Source organism: Melozone crissalis, unplaced genomic scaffold (genome assembly GCF_028551555.1).
Source record: "Melozone crissalis strain CALT ecotype California unplaced genomic scaffold, PUWL_Pcris_2 ptg000006l_1, whole genome shotgun sequence".
Taxonomy (NCBI): domain Eukaryota; kingdom Metazoa; phylum Chordata; class Aves; order Passeriformes; family Passerellidae; genus Melozone; species Melozone crissalis.
In genome coordinates, this window is record NW_026535784.1 from 17864340 (window position 1) to 17888085 (window position 23746).

Here is a 23746-nt window from a genome sequence, read left to right on the forward strand (position 1 = left end):
CGTGCCCTACCCTGCCGTGCCCTACCCTGCCGTGCCTTGCCCTGCCGTGCCCTCCCGCCGCCCGCCGCGGAACGCACCTGCCCGCCGCGCCGCTCCGCCGCCCGCCCCGGAGGCGCCCGAAGCCGCTGCGGGATGCGGCCAGCCTTCCGGAAACGCTTCCCAGCCCGCTGCGCTTACCCAGGAAACGATTCCGGCCGCCGGCCGCCACCGCCCCTCCTCTCCCTCCGCCCCGGCCGCCGCCCAGAGCCGCGGCCCGCAGGGTGGCGCCGGGCGGGGCCAGGGGAGATGGCCGCGGCGCCATGGCGGCAGAGCGCCCGCTGGGCCTGACCCGGCCCGGCCCGGCCCGGCCTGGCCCGACGGGGTCAGCAGCCCACATCAGAGCAAATGTATATCTGTGAAAGAGAAGAGGTTGTGTGTGAGGCAGGTCTACCCCCTGGGGGAAAAGAAAAAAAATTTTTTTTTTCCTCCTTAGGGAATAAAGAAGGGTCTGGCTCGTGCTTGGCATGTATGGTAATGCCCATATCAGGTGGGGCAGTGGTAATGGCTCTCCTAAAATGCCACCTGCTGTAACCCAGTGCTCCTCTGGCAATAGTGAGGGACAGAGGTAGACAAGGAGAAAGCCAGGTAGGCTGGAAAGCCCTAGAAGATTTTATCACTCTCTACAATTACCTGAAAGGAGGTTGTAGACAGCTCGGGGTTGGTCACTTCTCCCAGGTAAAAAGCAATAGGACAAGAAGAAACAGCCTGAAGTTGCACCATGGGAGGTTTATGCTGGATATTAAGGAACGTTTCTTCACTGAACAGGTTGTTAAGCATTGAATGAACAGGGAAATGGTAGAATCGCCATTTCTGAAGGTATTTAACAGGATGGGTAGGTGTAGTACTTGAGGATGTGGTTTAGTGGTGGACTTGGCAGTGTCAGGTTAATGATTAGACTTCATGATCTTAAATATCTTTTTGTATGTTTCTATGATTCAAATTTTATGTTTCTGTGATTATAGGAATTGTTTTTCACAGTGGATATGGGCACCAATTGGCAACATGGCAGTGGGCTACACACCCACATGGCTGATGAGCATTAGCAAACCCCATCTGGTCATGGATTAATGGAGTGAGCTTGGCATGGGCATAGGCTCCAGGCAACTATGTTCTGGTTGGCCTCAAAGCTCAGGTAACCAGTGTGAATGGAAAGGTGTGCAGAAAACAAACAAGTAAAGGACCAGGCCTGGCAACGTCACTGCTTTAACCTGTGTGCACTGCTATAGGGTTACGGTTCAGATTAAATCCCTACACACATCTTGAGATGGATGAGTAGGGAATCACAGCAACAGCCCAGACAGTTAGAAATGAGGCTTAATAGAACACACCCACAGGAAGATATTTCTGTTTAATGCCTTACAAATATGTGGAATATTGTCTGTTTTGCCAAGCTAGACTTTTGAGATTGCAGGGGAAGAAAGTGGTCATTGCTAAAGCAAAAATTCAACATGAGATGGTAGTTTAATGAAAAGCATGTAGTAGACCTTTTACTTCAACACCTCCTAACAATTTTAGGAGGTCCCTGGAACAGCGGATGCAAAACAATTGGCAGTAAAATAGTGTCATATTGGAGTGGCCTAAGATGTATAAGGAGGTCAAAGAAGTCTATTACAATCCTGGAATTGGCATCTCATACATTTTCTTACATGTTCTTGTAAATGTAAACACATGTAGTAGTCCTATTGAAGTGCCCAAGTCTGTTTTAAAATTTACCACACCTTTTATAACAGCAAATCTCTTTATCTGCAAGAGATGATTTTTCCTATGCATTTCATAACCTTCTGTGTTTTGTTCCCTGCCTTTACAACCATGTTCCTGGTCAAAACAGAACACTCAGGAACTGAGAACAATTTAAAGGATCATTAAGATTAAGAACAATATTAAGTCTTTAATTAAAAATATTTATGTTTTTAGAAGATCATATTGACATCCACCAGCCTAAAGAACAGAAAAAAATATTTGTAATTGTAAGTGCTATACTGATGAACAGGAAGAAACAACAATTAGGTGAAGATATACAACAGTTAAGCAAAGTAATTCAGAGCAAAGCACCTAAAAATTATACTTTAATATTTAATAACTTACTCTTAAATGTATTTTTCTTTTTTGTAGAACTTTTCCCACTTTTTCCATTTGTCTTAAAATTGGACATTATTTAATCTAACACTTATATAAGCTAAAACTCACATTTTAATTGATATTTTTAGATTCAAGACTAAGAAGATGGCCCAGAAAAGCCTCTAAATAGTTATAATGATCTATAATAAAATCATGTTATTGTGATCAGTTTCAGAAGGACCTCCTGAGACATCTAAAGGTGATTCATCACATTCCAGCATTTGCAAATTATGTTGCTTCCCTCTTTAACAAAGCACATCATCCAGCAGTAGGGAAAGCTTTTATGCTTTGACAGCATACTGGAGAAGAACTCTCCCTGGAATATGCACTATATCTACTTTAGAGATGCAAGACAACTAGCAGATTACCAAGGTTATTAGTGAATACCCTATTAATAAATTTCCCGGACAGAAATGCTCAGGCAAGAAATTAATGTTCCTTTAATAAAAATAAATGTAATAACACTGAATTGTGGTTTTCACTATGTGGTTAGAGTTATGATTAATATTTAGTTATCTATTCTATATAATGCACTTTGGATTGCAGTGTAGTAAGCAGTGCCATAAAATGAAAGTGTTGGGGAAACAAAATAAGGAATTTCATATACATCCTAAATGGACTGGTGCCCAATACACTCACTTCTTGGAAACATTTCTGTGTGGATGCAGTGCTTGCCTAGGCTTAGCAAGTCTCATCAAATATTGCATAGAATCATAAAATATCATTATTTGGAAGGGATCCACAATGATAATCAAAATCCAACTCTTGGGCACTTACTCTTTTGCTTGTGGAATAGTGTTTATAAACAACAGTGGAAGAAAAAGAGAGGCCTTTCTATATTATCAACTCATACGAAAAGAATTTCATTATCATCCCGCTGTTCCTGTGTGTGAACTATTGACTGCAATTTTATTTGGGTCAAAATCTCTCCAACTTTGCAACAAGGAATGACAGTCCATGGGAATGTCCATGGGCAGTAAACCTGTGCCACTGACCTTCCCCACTGCCACACGGGTTTGCAGCCTTGCACCAGGACTGGCTGTGCCCCCAGTGTGCTCTGAGGAGGAGTTCATCGTTCTCCCCTGCTTTCCTCTGTGTAGCAGCGTTTTACTTAGGGGTTAGTCCGTGCAGAGGGGTAGTTACAGTACACAATGATCCCATCCCCAGAAACTCTTACTCCCCCTTACTGCGGCGGACTGCAGGAGGAAAGCGGTGCCTATGATGAAATAAGCAAGGCTACCATCTAGTGGTGCTACGGCGCTTCCATAGCACAGAGAAACGTACACTGAATATGGCTGGATATACTGATCCTAAACGCAGAAACTTAACTAAGAAAATTCGATTGTAGCAGAATGCTTGGAACACTTTCTCCAACATTTTCATGCAGCTACAATAAGTCTTCATTTTAAATACAAAATCAAACAATTTTCCAGAAAAAGCAAAAACCACCACACACAATGCACCTCCTTCTAGGAGATTTAAGAATTAGACTTGTAGCATGTAATTTTTCATCACAGGCTTGAGCAGGCTTGGAGAGTTCAATTCCCCAGACACATTGCTTCTCAGGACCTGTGTAAAAGCATGTATCGCTCCCATTATTTTGAATTCCTGTCTCCTTGGTTCTCCCTGGGCTAGCATATATTGAAAGGTTAATTCTGCCATGAACAAACTTCCCTGTGTTATTTATAGAGAAGCAAAGGCCACAAGACATCAGTATCAGATAAGATTATTCCAGTAGCTAAACCAGGAACTAAATCAAGGCCTTCTGCTGTACTCATGGAGCTCTCTCCCATTTGCTGTATGAGCTATCTGAGGCACACGGCCACTACCTTAATGAAGGCTGTATAGGAACAAGTGCAAGTGGAATAATTTGTAGGCCAGCATTTCTCTCATATCTTGCCATGCCAAGCAAGGCAGAATGATAATTTTGAAGTTTCTCTCTAGCTCTTCAGGAATGCAAAGCCCTGCATCCAGGAACGGCTGTAAAGTAATTATAAATGTATAGTAGGAGTCCTAGTAAAATCTATGTATTGTATAAGTGGCCTTGCCCCAATCCTAGTTGTTCTAAATGGGCTGCAGCTGTGATGTCCTTAATTGGGTGGCAGCTGTGGCTAATGAAGATAACTAGGATAAAAGGGGGGGTGGGTTGGCCTGTTAGGGAGAGCCTTGGAGGAGCCCTGATGAAGAAGCAGGAACAATGCTGCTGTGAAGAGCTGCTTGTGAGGAAAACCACCCAGAAGGTGTGGGACTCTACAAATATGATGACAACAATATGAATGCAGCATAAGTGATCTCTTAGACATTTGTCTAGATGTAATTCTCTGGTCTTTTCTTTCTCTGCCTGTTACACAGCAGTATGTTGAGATTTCTTACAAGGAGGATGAAGGAAATGTGGCCTGACCTGACTGGCCCTGGGCCTATAAACTCCTTGGTTATGTGGTGAATTTACCCAGCACTCCCACTCATCCAAACATGGGCAGCTTGATTTTTTATTATTATTACAGGCAGGTTCTGAGCAGTGCAAGCAGGGTGACTGTGTTCACTCACAATCACCATATTGCAACAGGAGAACATACCAACAGACCCCTGCAGTAAACAGCCCATTGGGAACTTCCTTCTAGCTGGAAGGGCCAGATGGGGAAGGCTGTTCTTTGTAACAAAGAAGCTGCTATTAATGCAGAGTTTCTAAATGCTACAGTAGCTGCTTAGGCACTGCTAGAAGCCAGTAGCTGCTTTCAGAGGGGACTTTCTGCAAACTCCACTTGCTCTTTTATGTGGCTCTGGTGGACAAAAATACTCAAAAGCTGCCACAGAGCAAGGCCTGTAATTATAGGTAGTCAAATAAAGAGAATAGCTCACACTTTCAAAGCTGACTTTCTAGCTAGACTTTCTTGCCTAGGCTGCTTAAAATGGGAACTCTAGCCCTGATGGGAGCTGAAACATATGATCACCAATATTTTCCTACAGCTGAGAAAGAGGAATACAACAGAGATTTTGCAATGTAGGTGGCATTTGAGGCTCTAAATATTTTGTTGTTCAAATAGTACTAAATAAAGCATAGCTTGGAAGTTTTAGGAAAACACCTCTCTATTGCTAGCAGCTGCTGTGCTTCAGGCCTGCCACTCAGGTATCTTTCCCTGGAAGAACTTCACTGTGGGTTCTGCCCACCAGGCAGCCAGGCATGATGGTCAGTACAGCTCCCTGGGCGGCAGTCAGGAAAGCCATGTTTCAGGCCAGAATGGCCTCATGCTATACATGGGGCTTTGAGAAACCTGCCTGGTGTAGTTGCAGGAGTCGCTGCCCATGGCAGGGTGTTTGAGAGCTCTCTCAAGGATTTTTGAGTAATCTTGGGAATCTGGAGAGGTCACATTTGACTGGTAGCTGGCAAATGTTGTTCCAATTTTCAAGAAGGGCAAGAAGGATGATCCTAGGAATTACAAATCTTTCTTTCTTACTTCAGTGCCTGGTAAAATTATGGAGAAAATTTTTCTGGGAGTTATTAAAAAACACTTGAAGGACAATGTGGTCAGTGGTTACAGCCAGTATGGATTCATGAGGGGACTGTCCTGTTTCACTAACTTAATTTGCTTTTATGGTAAATTAACTCACCTAAGTTATCAAGGGAAGCCAGTTGATGTAATCTTTTTGGATTTCAGTAAAGCTTTCCATACTGCCTCTCAAGTATCCTTCTGACAAAACGTTCAGCACACAGCTGGATAAACACATAATAGGATGGGTGAGCAACTGGTTAATGCATCAGGCACAAAGGTTTTTGTGAATGGGGTGACATCAGACTGGGGACCTGTCACTAGTGGGGTTCCACAGGGCTCTAATTCAGGGCCAGTGCTCTTCAACATTGTTATAAATTACCTAGATGCAGGGCCTGAAAATACAGTAAGTTTATCAACAGGACTAAATTGTGGGGAGCTGTTGACTCCCTGCAAGGTAGAGTGGTTCTGCATAGAGACCTGGACAAATTAGAGGGCTGGGCAATCACCAACTGCATGAAGTTTCACAAGGGGAAGTGATGGATTCTGCACCTGGGTTGTACATACAAACTGAAGAATGAGATGCTGGCAAGTAGCACCCTGGAAAGAGACCTGTGTGTCTTGGTCAGTGGAAAGGTGATCATGAGTCAGCAGTGCACTGGCAGCCAGGAGGGACAACACTGTCCTGGGGGGGCATCAGGCACAGCATGGCCAGCCAGGCAAGGGAGGGGATTGTCCTGCTCTGCTCTGGGCTGAGGCAGCCTCATCTTGAATATTGTGAGCAGTTTTGGGCACCTCAATAACAAGAAGGATCTAAAGCTGTTAGAGAGTGTCCAAAGGAACAGCCTTCTATGAAGGTGGGTGAAGGGTCATGAGGGGGAGCCATACAAGGTACCTGAGGGCACTTGGTCTGTTCAGCCTGGAGAAGAGGACAGTGAGGGGAGACCTCATTGCAGTCTACAACTTCCTCATGAAGGGAAAAGGAGGGCAGACACTGATCTCTTCTCTATGGTGACCAGTAACAGAACTTAAGGAAACAGCATGATGCCATGTCAGGGGGGGTTAAGCTGGATATTAGGAGAAGGTTCTTCACCCAGAGGGTGTTTGGGTACTGAAACAGGCTCCCCAGAGAAGTGGTCACAGCACCAAGCCTGACAGAGTTCAAGAAGCATTTGGAAAATGTTCTCAGATACATGGTGTCATTGTTGGGGTTGTCCTGTGCAGGGCCAGGAGCTGAACATTGATGTTCCTTGTGGTTTTCTTCCAACCCAGGATATTCTATAATTCTATCATCCTTACTGGATAATCTTTAGGGTCTCTTCCAACCCAAACCATTCTAGGATTCTATAGTTCTGTGTTATGCATATATACACACTCACATCTACTAATACACATTAAGAGGTACAGAAAGCTAAGATAAAGTTGGAAACGCTAGGTTTGCTAACAGCAGAAGGCCAGTGCTTTGTCTCTGAAACAAGAGAGACAAAAGTCCAGTGCCTAATGTCCTAAATACAGCTAGAAAAGCCCAGGCTGCAAATGCACTCAATGGGAATTTTGTCCTATGTGTATAAACATACACAGGAAAGAGCAGCATGTTTTGCCTTTAGATTTGCAGCTGTAGAATGTGATAGAGTCCCATTGTTTTTCAGATCCATAGTGTAGTTTCCCTCGCAATCTAAATATTTTTCTCCACTGAGACAGGGATTTGTTTCAGCAGGCACCCTCATAAGCTAAACTCCTCCACTGAGACAGTATGGCTCAAGGTCCAAATGATAGTGTTCTTCATACCAACGTGTGCTTTGGGTAAACAATTCCAAACAGCACTTGTTAAACTGATCTTCAGAAAACAAGTTTCTCTATCAGTGACGAACACTGTCACTAAACACTTCTCTAAAGTTGGACATTTGGAAATACTCTCCTCCTTGTGTAGTGTGAAAAAATTCCTGAAGCAGGGAGAGAAAAAATCCTCCCTTTATCTGCACAGCTGGTGCTCGGAGAGCAGCATCTGAAGGTGCACAGGAGGCACTCTAGAACTAGGCTCTAAGAGTGGCTGGGTCAAAGGCAGCTTGGAAGGCCTGATGGTTCCCAACTGGATTTGTTTCGCTGTGTTTTTAATGTTAATTGCTTGCACTTGAGCCAAGCCTAATAAGCTTCCAGCAGCAACATCCCCAGCAGTGTCAGAGCAGCTGGGCCCCTGTGCTGCTGCCTGGCCCAGCTGGTACCAGCAGCACGTACAGGACAACTGGTCTGCATTAGCAAGGCTCTGGGTGGTCACCATGTGTAAAACACTTTGTGTCAGCATTGTAACTTAACCAAAAGGTTATGTTCTGCCAGATGTACTTCTGAAAAGTGGCTATTAATGTAAGGTTAAGTCTCTCATTCTTACACATTTTGAAATCAAAGTCTTGACTTGTAAGTACAAATGAATACCTACTGTTATTTGTCATTAACACAGGAATTGGTACAGCAAAGACTTTGGAGGTCTTGTTGCCTAAAACCCACAATCTGCTAGCCTGACTAAGGGATGCATTTAATGCTTCTATGTGCTGTGGAGAAGCAAGAGCAGCTCAGGTCTAGGTCTGTGAGGCTTTTTATTTACCATGGTCACAGTGAGAAAGACTCAAAGCTGTGCTGCTCTGAGTCACTACCCTGCCAGGCCTGCACATCAAGTATATGTAGAGGCTGGGAAGTCTAAGATATACCTTAGGAGTGATTAGGAAGAGGTAGTTTGACACTGTCTCAGATGCAGATAATGTCTTTCCCATGCAGCCCACTTCAGGACAGGACTAGCTGGGCAGGCTCAGGGCAATCCAGGGACCCCAGGCTCTTGGCTTCACTCACTGGACTGGCAGCAGCCCTGTGCCAACATCACTCTCCAGGTGAAGTGGCTCCAACAGAAGAACCATGCTTGAACATCTCACAGACTGTCTGCAGCTAAAGCTTTAGATCAGAGCACTTCTCCAATTAAAAACAAAATGCCCACACTTCTCAAGAATGTGTACATGTAGATTAGGCAGCAAATCCTTTGGCACAAGTTAGTGTAAACACTGTGCTACATCTGTCCTTGTTGGTGTGTAGGAGTTCAGGGTAGCTTGTACTACCCAGGACATTTTTGTTATGCAAGTGAAGATTTTAGAGAATATGTTAAGCTGAGCACAACTTAGTTCAGAATTTCTGTTAGTAGGGGTGAACAGGTACATAAAGATCAGGTGGAGACAGTTGACCAGAAGACTATTCATAAGGTACAACAGGAATACAGGACCATGTCAGTTATGTGGAAAAAGCAACCATCTTTCAGGATTCTGAAAAAAACAAACATGGGGTTGGGGATTTTTATAATTTCTTTATTTGTTTATTTATTTATTTTCATTAAGTGGCTTTGTTGTTCACTGATTTCAGTTGTCAACTACTTTAAATTCTGGTTAAGGTCCCATTTGCACAAAAAAGACAGAGTGAAGGAATGCTTTTTACATCTGCCCATCACTATCAGTCTACTTTTCCTTCTCCCCAAAAGAAGATAGCTTTTGGACATTGTGTAAGATGGTTTGTTGTGCTGACTTGGATTTCACAGTAAATCCCCTGCACACGAGAGTTCTTGTGTACAGGTGCCTCTGTTGTCATACAAGCTGGACAAGCCCCTTTTTCTTTTTTTCTTCAAGAGACACAAAACGCCTTGCTATTCCCTTCTGGTAGAGCCAAACTTTTCCCTTCTTCATCCAACAACCGGCTAGCCATTTCTTCATTTTCTCCTCACATTTCCCTCAGAAACACCGAAGCTGCACTAGCATGTAAAGAGAGTGCAGACAATAGACTGGATACAGTGAGCAGCTCTTTAAGACATATATTCTTTCCTTTCCCTTAAAAAGTTTAATTCTAGACATTGGAGACTGCTGACATAAAGAGGTATTTGGGAGGTGGCCTGTGCCTTTCCCTCAGGACCCCATAAGCCTGAGGAAGTACATCTCTTCTACTGTAAAATTACTAAGTCAATGTCTTGATATCCTTTCCACTGACTGACAACATTTCTCATCTCTCCTTGTTTTCTGCTGCTTTCCTCCAGCTTAGAAGAGGCTTGTGCTCCAGAGCTGATTTGAAGCAGCCTTGTATTTATTTTCTCATTCTGTCTAAAGTAAGCTCTTCCAGCAGTCCCAGAACTCAGGGAGAGATTAATGCTTTTTGGGTGCCATTGTATGGCTGTTGAGCATTCAGAAACAAATCTAAGGATAGACTTTGCTATCTTTGCTGAAGAAACTGCATGGGAGAAGCAAACTGGGGTCACCCCAGGAAGGCCTGACACAACACAGTGCTTGGAAAGAGGTATAGTGCTGCACTAGAGAGTGTGTTACAAGAGTCAAGTGCTGCTATTTATGTTTCTCACAACTAGTAGTTTAAAATCACATGGCCCATCTTGTTTCACTTTTGCCTGTTAATCTGAGGAAAGCATTCTCTGGATGCAAATGTAAGTAGGTATGCAAGTCCTAATCACAGATCATCCAAGCATTACATTGAAATTAAAATTCATTATTATTAGCTATTACATGTATTATGCTAAATCATTGCACAGAATGAGGTCCTCTTGAAATGTATATTTTACATCTCTAGATGAAGGCACTGATCCTAAGAATGTTTAGGTCAACAAAACAAAGAGGAAGGAAGCAGGGACTGTTCTCTCCTACAGGACTAGAAAGATGGATTCTTCCTCCTATAAAGAAAGGATAGATGGCTTACATCAGCAAAGAAAGCATTTGAGGGGAAGGAGACAGATGCCGATTGCCCAGGTTGCCAGTATTGTGTCTTTTGTATCCATTGAGACAAGCCTTGCAAGCTTTCATATCTTTCATAACCAAAGAGTATTATCATTTCATGGGAAACTAAGAGACCCTTGTGAACAATGATGTCCCTCCTACCTTTCTTTGTGAAAAGAGGAAGAAGTCACTCTCTGTTTGTCCTACTTCTACTGTGACATGCTGCTGCTGTGGTTCTGACAGACACCATCATTTTTTGGTGGATGCCATTTTTCAGAGGAATGAAGGGAAGAATCATCAGCATCCTGCCAGACAGGCCTGAAATCAAGGAAATCATGGCTGCACTCTTTAGGACTGAGACTCTCAAGGCAAGCCTTCAAAGCTACATTTCAGCAGTTTAACACTTCCACCTACAGACTTCCAGAAGAGCTCTTGCATTCTGTAGAAGACATTCTTTACCTGCTGGTGGACTTGGCTGTAGTTCAGAGCAATTGCAGAGTCACTGCTAGCAGTCAATACATGCAAAGGCAGTCCTTGGCAGAGCAGCCTCCTTCATCAGCCTGACACTTTTATCTGCATTGCTTCTGTTGCCTCTCTCCAGCTGGTCTTCATTTCAGGTCAGACCCAGAGTTCACCTCCTTCAGTATGTCCCCACCTCAGAAGCCCTTAATTATTCCATTTCCTAGACAAAACATATGCTTCTTGTGGACAATGGAATACAGCAACATAAATTTTCCAATCTTTACATTAAGTAAAGCAAGACTTGGGGCTTTTTTTCTCCCCATTCCCAACTCAGCTCTAGGCTGTTTTGAATTTCTTTCATTTGCAAGTCTCCTGCTTGATAGTTGAGATGTTCCAGCCCAGAGGTCCTGGCCCATGGACCTGGAGAGCAGCAGCTGACAGCCAGGTGCTGAATAGCAACTGGACTTAGACTTCCCCACATGCTGGGCTGCATGACTTGCAGTCACCACGACTCCCCACATAAGTATTTAAATTAACCTGGATGCAATTCAGAAACAAACAGATGTCTCTCTTCCTGCTCAAATCTTTCATGGACCCAGGCCCTCTATAAAAGCACTCAATTGCTTGGCCTATTGATCACTCTGATCCTCTAATTAAAGGCTGGGGCACTCTCATGCAGGAATTGCTGCAGTGCTCCAGACAATTTACCAGAAGAGAAGGGGGGATGTTGCAGCCTTACACAGACCCCTGACACCCACTGTCCCGGCAGTGGCCTCAGTTATGTTTTACGTTTGATCCCTTGTGACACAGTGTACAGGTTCTGGCTGGGATGAAATTTGTTTTCTCCATAGTGCCTGTCATAATGCTGTGTTTTGGATCTGAGTGGGGATTAGGATTTAGAGCAGCATAATCCTACCATTCCAGGGACACATTTGTTCCCTCCACACCTTTGTCTCTTGGCCACAAACTTTACCCTAGAGCTGACATTAGAGATAAGGTTGAGACCCAAGAGTTTCCAGCTTCAGGGCCACTGTCACAGCAGGAGTCATGCCAAAGGGAGCATGGCACTGCATCAACATTGCTCCATCCATCTGTGTGTAAGTCAATCCCTGGCTGGCACACTGCTATGGTAAAACTGAGCTAATTGCATGATTTACCTCACCCAGAATTTACCTCAAGCAGGATTTACCCCCAAAGCCAATGGAGGTACTTAGAGTAAGTCAGCACAGTTATCTCAAACACCTTCTACTCATGGAAGGGTAAATGCAGTCACCAGGAGAATGGTGCCATGTAGCAAATCCTGTGGCTCCAGCACCTGCACAGCCAAGGACTATTGCAGTGACTTGTGAGGGCTCCTCAGGGTGAGAGAGATGGACGAGAATCTTGCTTCATGATCAGAAGGCTGGATTTATTAATTTATGGTATATATTACATTATGACTATACTAATAGGAATAGAGAGAGAAGTGGCAGAAGCTGCTAAGCTAAGAATAGAATAGGAATCCAAAAACAAGAGAGTTCTCTGTGACTCTGTTCCAGAGAGCTTGGCCCTGTGATTGGCCCTTAATTGTACACATGGAACATGAGCCAATCACAGGTGCACCTATTGCATTCTGCAGCAGCTGATAATCATTGTTTACATTCTCTTTCTGGGGCCTCAGCTTCCCAGAAGATGAAAAAATCCCAAAGAAAGGATTTCTATGAAAAAATGTCTGTGACAAAGGACCTGCATCCTGCTGCCTGGGTAGCCAGCTATGGACAATAATTGTTTGTTTTAAAGGCAGGGAGTAGGGAATTAAGGAGGTTTCTAGGAATGGGTTTGGAAACCTTCTTTTGGGACCAGAGTCATTATAAGAAAATTAAGAAAAGCACATGTCTGAGATGTTTGCTAGGCAGGGGAGGACAATGTAGAAGATGTGGGCTTGGATTTTGGCAGGACAGTAGGAAAATTGTTTTCTAAAGAATATTATACAGCCTCAGCTTCCATTTTGGGAGCTCTGCATTGTCTAAGGCAGCTTTGCCTCCTTTACTACCCTACTTGTTATAGGAACTTTTGTTTGGAGATCCTCTGAACTCAGGAACAGGCCTTAGTTATAGGTCTAGATCTTATGGAAACCTTCCAGTGGAATGTGGTGGAAAGGTAAATACTGACACCAAGTCCTATATCTAAGGGAAAGGAATCTGTCAAAAGATCATATATGTAACAAAGATTCCTCGGTCCACAGTTTCTAGATTAGACGTCTGAGCAAAACTTTAACATTGTGAAGAGTGTTGAGCACCACAAGTATTATTATTACATTTGGACAGTGCAGAAAGTTCACAAGTATGTTCAGTCACTTTTCCAGGTGAGTATTAATTTTATTGCAGTAATGGGAATGAATTGGATTAAATGTGTTGGACACATCTATCTTCTTCTCTGAAGAAAGACGGTCTAGAGGCTTCCTTCATCTTTGCAATGAGGTGGATGGGGACTGCATATGACACAGAACTCATTTATGTGTCTTTCTGGAGGCATCTTTATGCAACAGTAGCCGTTTTAGAAGTTTGATATTGTTACACTTACTGTTTATGTTAAAATTAGTGTATTGATAGATTTGACAGATGCTACCACAGAAACAGTTCTGCTATCACTTCCTGCATGCTGTCCATGCCATGCAGAGCCTGAAATTGCACTTGCACAACTGTTTGCAGTCTGCCTCAACAGCCTGGACACAGGAGCCACCCCAGGGATGGCTAACCTAGGGATCTAAGCACTGCCATTGCTGGGGCAGGCTGAAGCCATAACCACCATTTGCTGCTGTACAACTCAGAAATAGGATTTTCTTGCCTTTTTTAGCCTTCTCTTTTGTAGGCTGCAAGATGAATGTTCTGCTGTCCTCTCAGAGGAGCTGCATGCAGGCCCTCCTACATATCTGTCAGGGACCATTAGCATTGGACTTGTTCATTCAGGTTGCTTTGATATCCTTGCATTCTTACAGTGCATTAAGAGTTCATCATAAAAGGAAAGATAGTCAAAGATACCATATATAGAATATTTTGGGCCACTTTTGACTTGCTTATAGGCATCAAAGACTGTTTTCAGCTACAGTAAAGGGGGAAAAAAGCAGAAATAAATGGTACAGTGATTTACTGTGAAACTTTCCCCCATCCTCCCCAGAAATCTTTGGTTTTGAAGAGTGTGTATTGCTTTTCTTTTTGCTGTGATAGAAAGGATCATGGGGTATTTCAGGAAGGGTTATTAGGATACCTTTAGACAAACCTCCTCCTCCAGGCACGATCAGCTAAAAGATCAGACAAGGTTGCTCAAGGCCTTATCCTGTATGGAAATTTCCCAGCTTTGGCCACAAAATACAAAGCCTGCCTTGCTATCCTGTTTTTTTCTTCACTAAGTCTTGTTATAGACTTGTATAGGTAGAGCTAGTGTGAGACTGCATCTTGAACCTTTTATGGCCATATTTCAAAGATTAACTCTAGGCTTTTTTCCCAAGGAGCTCATGGTAAACTCAGTAATGTTGATGAGTAGGTCTCAATTCAAAAACGCATGTGTGCAACCACCTGATGTGAATGAATCTCCACTAAATCACAGTGCAATGGATCTAAAGTTAATTTAAATGTGCTTGAAATGAGGCAAGCACTTAGAAATTTTGCTGTGCTGGGGCCCCAATCGTTCTGAAACAGAGTGAAAAACCAAAGGAAGAAAGTCATCAAAACCAAACAGACTGCAGACATTCAGCTGACTCTTTTGTTCAGTATTTGCATTGTTTGAAAGACAACTGTGAAGCATCTCGCTTATCCACAAGGCTGTTTACCAGTAAAATCTGAAAAGCTGTTGGGAGTCCACGTGATTTCTAGTATTTTGAGCAGGTTGGTTTTGTTTCCTTGTTCAGACATGTTCTAGTGCAAAGACATTGTACACAGAAACTGTCAGGTCATGAATAAAAGATAAAAAGCCCGCTATTTTTTAACCAGCTTCACTGGACTGGTTCAGGGGTTGGTCCAAACGCAGAGATACAATCAGCACACAGGAGACTTTCATGTCACATTAATGATATTGGAAATTTAAAAAAAAGTGTTTAATGATTTTGTTGAATACCAAAACCATTGTATACTTTTCGCAACATACACAGAACAGGGGCTGATGCTTAGGAGCGGCTCAGCACACAAACGTAGACGTGGGCTTTGGGGATGCACGGAGCCAGGGGCTGGGCTGATGGCGGAGGAGAAGCCTGTTGCCCAGGGTGATGCCAGCCGCTTGCCCACGCTGCCAGCCGGCTTCCAGCACTTTCTCCACGCCAACGTCGGGGGCCCGGGGTCTCCCCGGCCGCACCCCGCTCCGGCGGAGGCGCCGTGACCGGGCCCCTCAGCCCCGGCCGGGCTCCCCCGGCCCCTTCGGCCCCTCCGGCCCCCCCGCCTGGGCCGTGCCCGCTCCTCCCTCTCCCCCCGCCGCCGCGCCGAGTGGGCCAGCCCGCCCCTATATAAGAGCCGGGTGGGCGGCTCCGCGCCCCAGCGTCGCCAGCGGCTCGGCAGCGGAACTGCCGCGGGGGACATCGTCGTGCGTGGGGCACAGCCTGCCTTCTTCCCGGCTCCCGCCGCCCTACAGCCATGGCCTGGCAGCCCATGGAGATCAACCCCGAGGTGCGCCAGGGACGGCGGGGACAGGGCTGGGGCTGCGGGGCGGGTGGTGGGACGCCGTCTCTCACCCGCACTCACGCTTTCCCCCCACCCCGCATTGTCTTCCAGATGCTGAACAAAGTGAGTTGCCGCCGCCAGAGGAGCGCCGCGGGCGGGAGGGCGCCGAACCTTCCCCCTCCATCCCTCGGCATCGCGCCCTGCCGGGGAGCGCCAGCCGCGGTGGCGGTACCGCTGCGCGGGGCGCGGCCGCACCTGCGGAGCGGCGCCTCCCTCCGTCTCTCGGCATCCCGCCCCGCCGGGGCGCTGAGCGGCGCCTGGCTCCGTCCCTCGGCATCCCGCCCCGCCGGGGCACGGAGCGGCGCCTCCCTCCGTCCCTCGGCATCCCACCCCGCCGGGGCGCGGAGCGGCTCCGCCGGCGGGGCGCGGCCGCACCTGCGGAGCGGCGCGGGGCCGTGCGGCCCGGGGCCGGCAGGCGGCGCGGCGGGCCCGCGCGTTGTGCTGTGTCACCGGGTGCGGCGGGGCTGGGGCGGGCGCGCCCCGCGGGGACGGGCGTGGCGCGGCCGGGCCACCGCTCTCTGTGCCCCGTGCAGGTGCTGTCCCGCCTCGGCGTGGGTCCTGGCTGGCGCTTCGTGGACGTGCTGGGCTTCGAGGATGAGGCGCTGCGCGCCGTGCCGACCCCGGCGTGCGCGCTGCTGCTGCTGTTCCCGCTCACGGAGCAGGTGCGTGTCCCCTCCCCGCAGGGCAGCGCTGGCCGCTGCCTGGAGTGCGGCTGCCATCCCCCAAGCATCAGATGGCTGGGCGTGGATGGGGCTTGGCACTGGCACGGGGTTGTGCTTGGTCCCCGCCTCCAAATGGCCTCGGCTGAGCTGGGCAACCAAACAAGGGCTCTCATTCCATCGCAGTGTTCCTGTGAGATTTTGCTTTGTATATCAGACTGAGGGAAAAAACCCATGCGTGATCTTGGCTGTGAGGGATAGCAATTCCGTTACTGTGCTGAATCATTGGATCTGGAGAGGCCTACATTACTTCTTTAATATAATAGATTGGTTTGATGGTAAGGAAGTGAATGAGATGAAATCAAATTCAGTTAACAGGTTCTTAAAAAGAAGGATTATGACTTGCCTATAGCAATGGATTTTGCAGTCTATACATTGTTCCGATGGGGAGGGGCTCATGAAGGCAATTCTAAAAGGCCTATTGTAGAGACATGCTGAGTAGCCTTGTTCAGTGGACTGAAGCAACAGAGAGAGGATATAAAAGAGCCTATCCATTATATTATTTCCCACCAAGCTATTTCCAGTGTATGGCACAGATGGAGAAGCTAAGAACAGTGCCTTTGGATATGACTGAATCATGCAGGTAGTCAGTCCATTAAGTGTTGGCCTGAATCCAGTTTAGGCATATGGTGCTTTACTGGTGCCACAAAGATGACTTTCTGAATAAATCTCTGTCCAGTCCTGATACTGATTCTCCTGCACAACAACTTATTTTTCCAGTGTACTATACAAGGATAGGACTGTGATGAAATGCCTAAACTAGTTGTGTGTTTACAGCATGAAAACTTCAGGAAGCAACAGACTGAGAAAATAAAGGACCAGGAGATCAGTTCTAAAGTGTATTTCCTGAAGCAGACCGTCAGTAACTCCTGTGGGACAATTGGTCTGATACATGCAGTTGCTAATAACAAAGACAAATTGAAACTTGGTGAGTATGAATGTTCCAAAGTGCTTGAATTTCTATTTTTTTGACAGCAGATTGAATGAGTATGGGCTATTGGGAGACAGCTTTCTTTCAGGCAAGCCAGGTTAAGGCATCCTGTAATGTTTCAGTTGGTAAGTGGGTCTTCCAGCTCTTGGAGAGGGGCATGTGGAGTGCCTGAAACACAGAAGGGAATGTGCTTCGACTCCTGCCTGCTAGCTGCAGAGGTATTGTCCTAGTAAGCAATGCAAGAGGGAAAGGGCACTTAGCAGCACTGACCAGAGTCTGTCTGTAATTAGGAACTGCTGTGTTCAGAAGCAGTTATTGACATTAAGCTTGATGGCAGTAGATGAGATGGAGTTCTTCATGCTGCTTATGTCTAATGTAAATCGATGTGCTCAGAGTAGCCTGTAAATCAGTCTAAAACATTTGTATTTTTCTTTTTGCTGGACAAGTTGTATAGATAAGGGTTTGTAAGGAGATTTTTCCTGCCGAGGTAATAGTTTGGATGGTTTTTTTACTATAGAAAAATATTCTTTTGCTGTTCAGAGACTAGATCTGCAAAATACAACTACCATTATTCTAAGAGAACTCAGACGCATTCTGTGCTGTGGGATTCCTTTTTATACAAAGGAAAACATGTGAAAGTCATAGTGAACTTTTAAACATAGTTTTGCTTTGTTCTTCAAAAGGATTCACTGGAATAACACTCTTGATGAGTGAAGCAATGATGCAGCATATCTTTTATGTGCTAGACCTCAGTGTATTTTAGTACTGCACTAATTTATATTCTGGCAAACCAAAGTTAGCAAGTGCTGCCTTCATTTAAAGGCAGTGAGACAATTTTGTCTACCCATATTCTGTTAGTTATGTGTCCTTACAGCTGGTACCTTTCTTGAATTTCTTCAAAACAGGAAATCAGAAAAGCTAAATCCCATTTGAAAATTGTTTTTCTAAATGAGCATCCAGAGTTAACTGAAGCACTCTTCCCTGAAACAATTCTGGTTGTTTGTGTAGATTGTTACTAATGACTTCTGTGTTAATAGCTTACTTTGAGTGGTAGTTATAATGTGCTTATATTGGAGATAGTTACAGGCTGAATACAATGACTTGTAGTTAGTGCAAAAAGCATTGATTTCTGTGGGCTGCATCTAAACTATGACTGAGGTTTTACCTATACTGAATGAAATGTTTGATCATCTTGTACAGAGGAGGGGTCTGCCCTGAAGAAGTTTCTTGATGAAACAGCTGATTTGTCTCCTGAAGAAAGAGCTAAGCATTTGGCAAATAATAAGGTATATGAACTATACAAACTACTGACAGTTATCAGCACTTAAAGATGTAGTAACCTGTACCTGCTTTCTCTTAAGGCTATACAAGAAGTCCACAACTCTGTTGCGCAAGAAGGACAATGTCGGGTAAGATGGGAATGTGTAAAATCTTGGGAAAATGTTTAATGAAGGTAGCAGAGCAACACTTATTTTTTGTCTGTCAGAAAGCTGTTATAGTTCATGGGGAAAGAGAAATAAGTTACTCATGGGTGAATACTTGTTTGGGTTTTCTTCTTCAAACATGGATTGAAAATGTGGATCAAGGCCCAGTTGTAAAATATAATTTCACATTAGGATTTCTGGTACTTGACCCTGTGGAAGTCTTGCCACAGACCTCTCCCACTGAACTTAAGTTTTCAGTCCTTTGCTTTCTTGTTGAAGTTTCCTCTGTTCTGTAGCCACAAATTGGGTTTGCAGTACTAGCTTCAAACTAACAATTATGTCTGATGATGTTTCCTAAGGTTGAGGACAACAGTGTGAACTTCCATTTCATCCTTTTTGTCAACGTGGATGGACATCTGTATGAATTGGGTAAGGCCTATGAACTGTTTGGACTGGGCTTACACCACACTGCACAGCAGTGTTGGGGGCTCAGACAAGGTATTTTGTGCTAATTAAGCTGTTTGCTGAGGCCCTCAGAGCCAAAACACAATTTGTATCTTCATCTGAAGATTTTACCTGATGGTGGGTTACACTGAAGGCCTAAAGCATATTGTTACTGGTGTAGCTGAGAACACTGTTTCCATCTCATTCAGACTAGTGACAATTTGTTTTGACTTCCCCAGTGTCATCATGTGTGTACTTGTTTGGGTCTGCTATGCTCACTTCTGCTAATTCAGAAGTTTTTCTTCCACAGATGGCCGTATGCCATTTCCTGTAAACCATGGCACGAGCTCGGATGACTTGCTGTTGAAGGTAAGCCTTCTCCCTTGCTGCTTGTTTCCTGAAAACAAGGCTTATAAAAAGCCTTATAAAGAACTGAGAATTCTGCATGTGGTGTATAGTGGCTGTGCCTACTTGCTGTACAAGTCTTAGCTTAAATCTGCTAAGTTTGAGTACTGAAGGTATTGTCCTAAGAGCTAGATACCTGTTCAGTGTATTTATTAGCTGGTGCTATAAGATTATGTAACTTAGTTGGTGGAACTACAAAGGCTTGTTCTCTGCAGGAAATGTATTTGGTTAGTCTAAGCAGCTGTATTTTTTCATCCCCAAGGATTCTGCTAAGATCTGCAGACAATTTACAGAACGTGAAAAAGGAGAAGTTCGTTTTTCTGCCGTGGCTTTCTGCAAGTCTGCCTAAGACTCTGAAGAGATGCAAGGAAAGCAGTTTAATAGCACACCAGTAAATGCAGTTTAAACTCCAGTGCTTCAGTACTTGTTAAACACAGCTGTTCTGGTAACTTAAATTATTTCCACCTTTTGCTATACACAGAAGCAACATCAGCTGAGCTTATGCAAAAGGATGAGCTCAAGTTTTAATGTGAACGGTTTGGACACATCAGATATCTTTAGACTCTTTTTTCACATGTTAAGTAGAAAATGCTTAACAGGGCTTGTTTGATCTGTGTTATGTTATTTGAGTTGTTGGTTGATATTACCTTGTCCTTAATGAGAATAAAATGTTCTGCTGGAAGACTCAATGGACTGAAGTGCTGACTAATTTTCTCCAAAAGGCGTTGTGTGGCGTCCTCTGTAAGCCTTCTTTTCAAAAGGCCCTCAAAGCTCTCCTCTGAGCAAAAGGTTAAGTTAACCTCAGGGTAGCAGGGCAATTGCTTTCTAGTGTCTTGGGGGCTTTCAAGGATGGAGAGACACTGGTCTGTGTAATGTGTTGCAGTGCTGCGTGCTGCACTACCCCTCCAGTAAGGCCTTTCATAATGTCCAGTCTGAAACTCATGAGCAGCAATCTGCCACTCTGAATACATTTAGCTTGGAGGGGTAAGGTGTGATAAATTGCCATTCAAATGTCACCTTTATGTGGTCTGTATTAGTGCTACAAGAATACCCACTGAGTTGGTTGGTGTTGTTTCCTTATAGGAAACAGTATTAGAACAGGTATTTTCCCTACCTGTAGCTAAACCAAACCTGCTGGCTGAGGCAGAACACCTGCCTGGGATAGGCCATGTGTGCTTACTAACTTGTGATTCTGTTATGAAGACCTTTAAAGAGACTGTACTTATCTGTTCCATCCAAAATGACCTAAAAAGGAGAAACCCACACTGCATAAATTTCTAATAGCAGGTTGAAATTTTGGATTCAAGCAAAAAAGATTAAATCTATCTATAATACATGTTATTTGGCATGAGCCATGACCTGTGGAAACTATTTTTACCTGAGTCTAGTTGCTGTTTGCTGGTCTTGCAGCTCCCTGCTGATACTTCAGGTAGCTGTAGGCAGGGATAAAACACCCTTAAACTTGGGTCTTTATTCTAATGTAGTCCCAGTCTGTCCCTGGCAACCATTTTATACAGTGCTGGGTAGCACTCTTGTAGATGGTCACACGGCTTTTTAGAAGGGTAAATCAAGCTTTTATTAAAGCTCTGTGTGGGCTGATGTTGTTTTGTATTGGGCCTTGTTACTGCTCATGTAATTGCCTGATAGCTGAAACTGGCAAAGGGTTGCGAAACGTTTTAATTTGAAGTATAAGGATTTGCTAAACCTCAGGATACTCCAATTCTAAATATCAGTGCCTTCAGTTTCTGTTAGCAGGGAGGTGAAAACCATGGCTAGGAAAAGGTCTGTTATGTGTCATTGTTCTCTGCAACAGCATCATTTTCTGCCTCTTGGTGGAGGTTGTTGTAGGGTGGGGGGAGAGGCTCTGCTGCAGCCCTGCTCCAGCGCAGGCTCGGAGCCATGCCCAGGGCTCAGGCTGCTTAGCAACACAGCCTGCAGCAGGGGAGAGTGGAAGGTGAAACAAACCACCTGCAGGAGCAGGAGCATGAGAAGTGCCAGGTGAGCTGTGTGCCTTACCTGGGGCAGTGAGCTTTGGTGCTGCACAGGACCCTCTCCTTGCCCTTAGGGCAGTCACTGAGGGTACAGGCTGTGCCTGTGCGGAGCCAATGCTGAAGAAACCTGAAAATGTTTGTGCCAGACTTTTCTTATTTTCTCACATTCTGGTCCCAGGTATAGTTTCAAAGGGTGGAAATAAAGAGAAAAACTAAAGAATTAATGTTATCTATCTACTTATGTATAGCATCCACTACTAAAGCTGTTGTCCCCTGCAGAAATGATGACAAGGGCTTAGGAAACAGCTGGGCTTTACTTTAAACCACCTTGGGTTTCAGAAACAGGAAGATGAGTTTTTGGGGATGGCAAAGATCTTGGGGGCTGGGATAGAGGTCTCAAACCATGGGTGGTGATCTGTAAGCTGAATAGATGGAAGATGTTGCAATATTGCAGCGCTGCTGTTCCAAATGTGTTACTGCATTCAGAGAAAAAGTCACAATGCACAGAAGTGTGTATTTGACAACTTGCAATTCTATTAAATAAATAGAAAACCAGGAAGATGTTTTAAAGCCATATCAGGCATGTATAATCTCAAAAGAAATGCTTTTTCTTATTCATATTTTCTCGCTTATTTTACCTACTTGCCAGTTTTTTAATTTTAATCTTTGCCCATTATTTCACACTTTGGCAGAAATGTTTGAGACAAGAGTTTTTTTTAGAGTGCTGTGTAGCAAAACACTTTTCATGAGAAGATGCTCTTATAATTTAGTTTTTTCAATTGGGCACATCTATCTGAAGTGAGGATCATTTCTTGTCCCTCCTTGTTGTCTCTCTATTCTTATAGCTGTAGTTCCATTCTCAACTGTTGCTTTTCCTCGATTTCCTGTGTGTTCTTCTTAAGTAAATTAACTCTTTTTACCGTCTCAACATCCATCTAAAGCCCTTCATGTTTTTCCTGAATTTACTCCTGAATTTTCCCTGTGACAATTATTTAGAAGGGCTGGAGCTTGCAAAGCCTGCTGTGTTTTATGCCCACTCTGAAGAAACCGGTGACTACTGAGCAAATTAATTTGAATTAACAGATTCCTGACATTTTTGTGCTGCCTTCCAGAGGTGGACATTCAACAGTTAATATATATAGAACTATCCTTGGAAATATTTGAGAAATACTGAAGGTAGAATTTTAGGCTTATCTGTTTAGACATGCACATTTAGAGCTAATTTAGAGCTCTACCAGGGTAGACTGTGTGCAATATATAATTTTCAGAGCCATTTAATTGCCTGCCTGAAAGCTGTAGTCAGCTAACTCTGTAGATGGCAGCATTGGGAAACTTAGAGCAACAAGTCTGATTTAGGACCAATGACAGATCCAGACACTATCTTGAAGTCCACAACTAGTCCTATTGCTTTCAGTGGGATCATTCATGTGCTTAAGCAAACTTCTGATTTCAGAGCCAAATAGCCAATCCTTAACTTAATCAAAAGGTAGGCATAATGCAACATGCAAAGCCTCTTACATGTATGGATAGTCTTTGGTTTAGATCCCCAGTTTACTTGCAGCTAATGCACAGCTTTTGTCCACTGCTGTGCACTATATACACTACTATTTCCATACTAAATATAATTCTTTTTAGGGGAAGTAAGGAAGGTGTGGGACTAGCTGCCACAGCATCCAGCTTTTGACACACAGATCAGTTTATCAATCTCAGATATTTAAGATGGAGAAGCAGTTAGCTGAAAAAGGAACTAGACACGCTCATATCCTCTTTGCCATTAATGCAAAGACAGCAGGGCCTGTGGTGGCCACTGGGAACAAACAAGACTGGCAAAAACTACTAAACCTTGTAGTCACAGGATCCCTCTCCTAGTGCTGCCAGCAGCCTGGAAGAGCCTGATGGCAGGACTTCAGCTCAGGGAAGCTGTGGACTAAATGAGAACAAACACAAATTGAGAGAAATGCAGCCAGAAGCAGAGTAACAGCATTAAAGTTCCTTTGAGACAAAAGGACAAAAATATCACTCGCATTTTGCAATTTTTGACATACTGTACAGGATGATATTCCAAATGCTTTGAAGCCAAGGGACCTCAAGGGATGAGAGTGTGGGTTAGAAGAAACCTCATGGAGTTCAACATGGTGAGGTGCAGAACTTGGCACCTGGCTGGAGCCACCCTGTGGCTGGGAGGTGATGGGCTGAGTTTCAGCCTTTCTGCAACCTGGGGGTTATGGCAGGTGCCAAGTTGAATATAAGCCCATATGTTGAGCGCTCCTTCTGTAAGGCAAATCACATGCT

At 44.4% G+C, this 23746-nt stretch overlaps 2 protein-coding genes across 2 annotated transcripts in view; one reads left to right on the forward strand and one right to left on the reverse strand.

The window, feature by feature from the left end:
* The window catches only part of APBB2 (amyloid beta precursor protein binding family B member 2), a 160410-nt gene extending 160268 nt beyond the window's left edge, over window positions 1-142 (reverse strand). The window contains exon 1 of the mRNA XM_054294609.1: window positions 78-142. The gene's annotated coding sequence lies outside the window, so the exon portion shown is untranslated. The remainder of the gene's footprint in view (window positions 1-77) is intronic.
* Window positions 143-15342: 15200 nt separating this feature from the next.
* On the forward strand, window positions 15343-20152 carry UCHL1 (ubiquitin C-terminal hydrolase L1). Its single transcript, XM_054294640.1, has 9 exons — window positions 15343-15486; window positions 15592-15603; window positions 16074-16202; window positions 17037-17187; window positions 18391-18476; window positions 18552-18599; window positions 18974-19043; window positions 19369-19427; window positions 19726-20152. Exons 1-9 carry the CDS (start codon window positions 15454-15456, stop codon window positions 19810-19812), a joined length of 675 nt encoding a protein of 224 aa, XP_054150615.1. The 5' UTR covers window positions 15343-15453; the 3' UTR covers window positions 19813-20152.
* Window positions 20153-23746: the final 3594 nt, after the last annotated feature.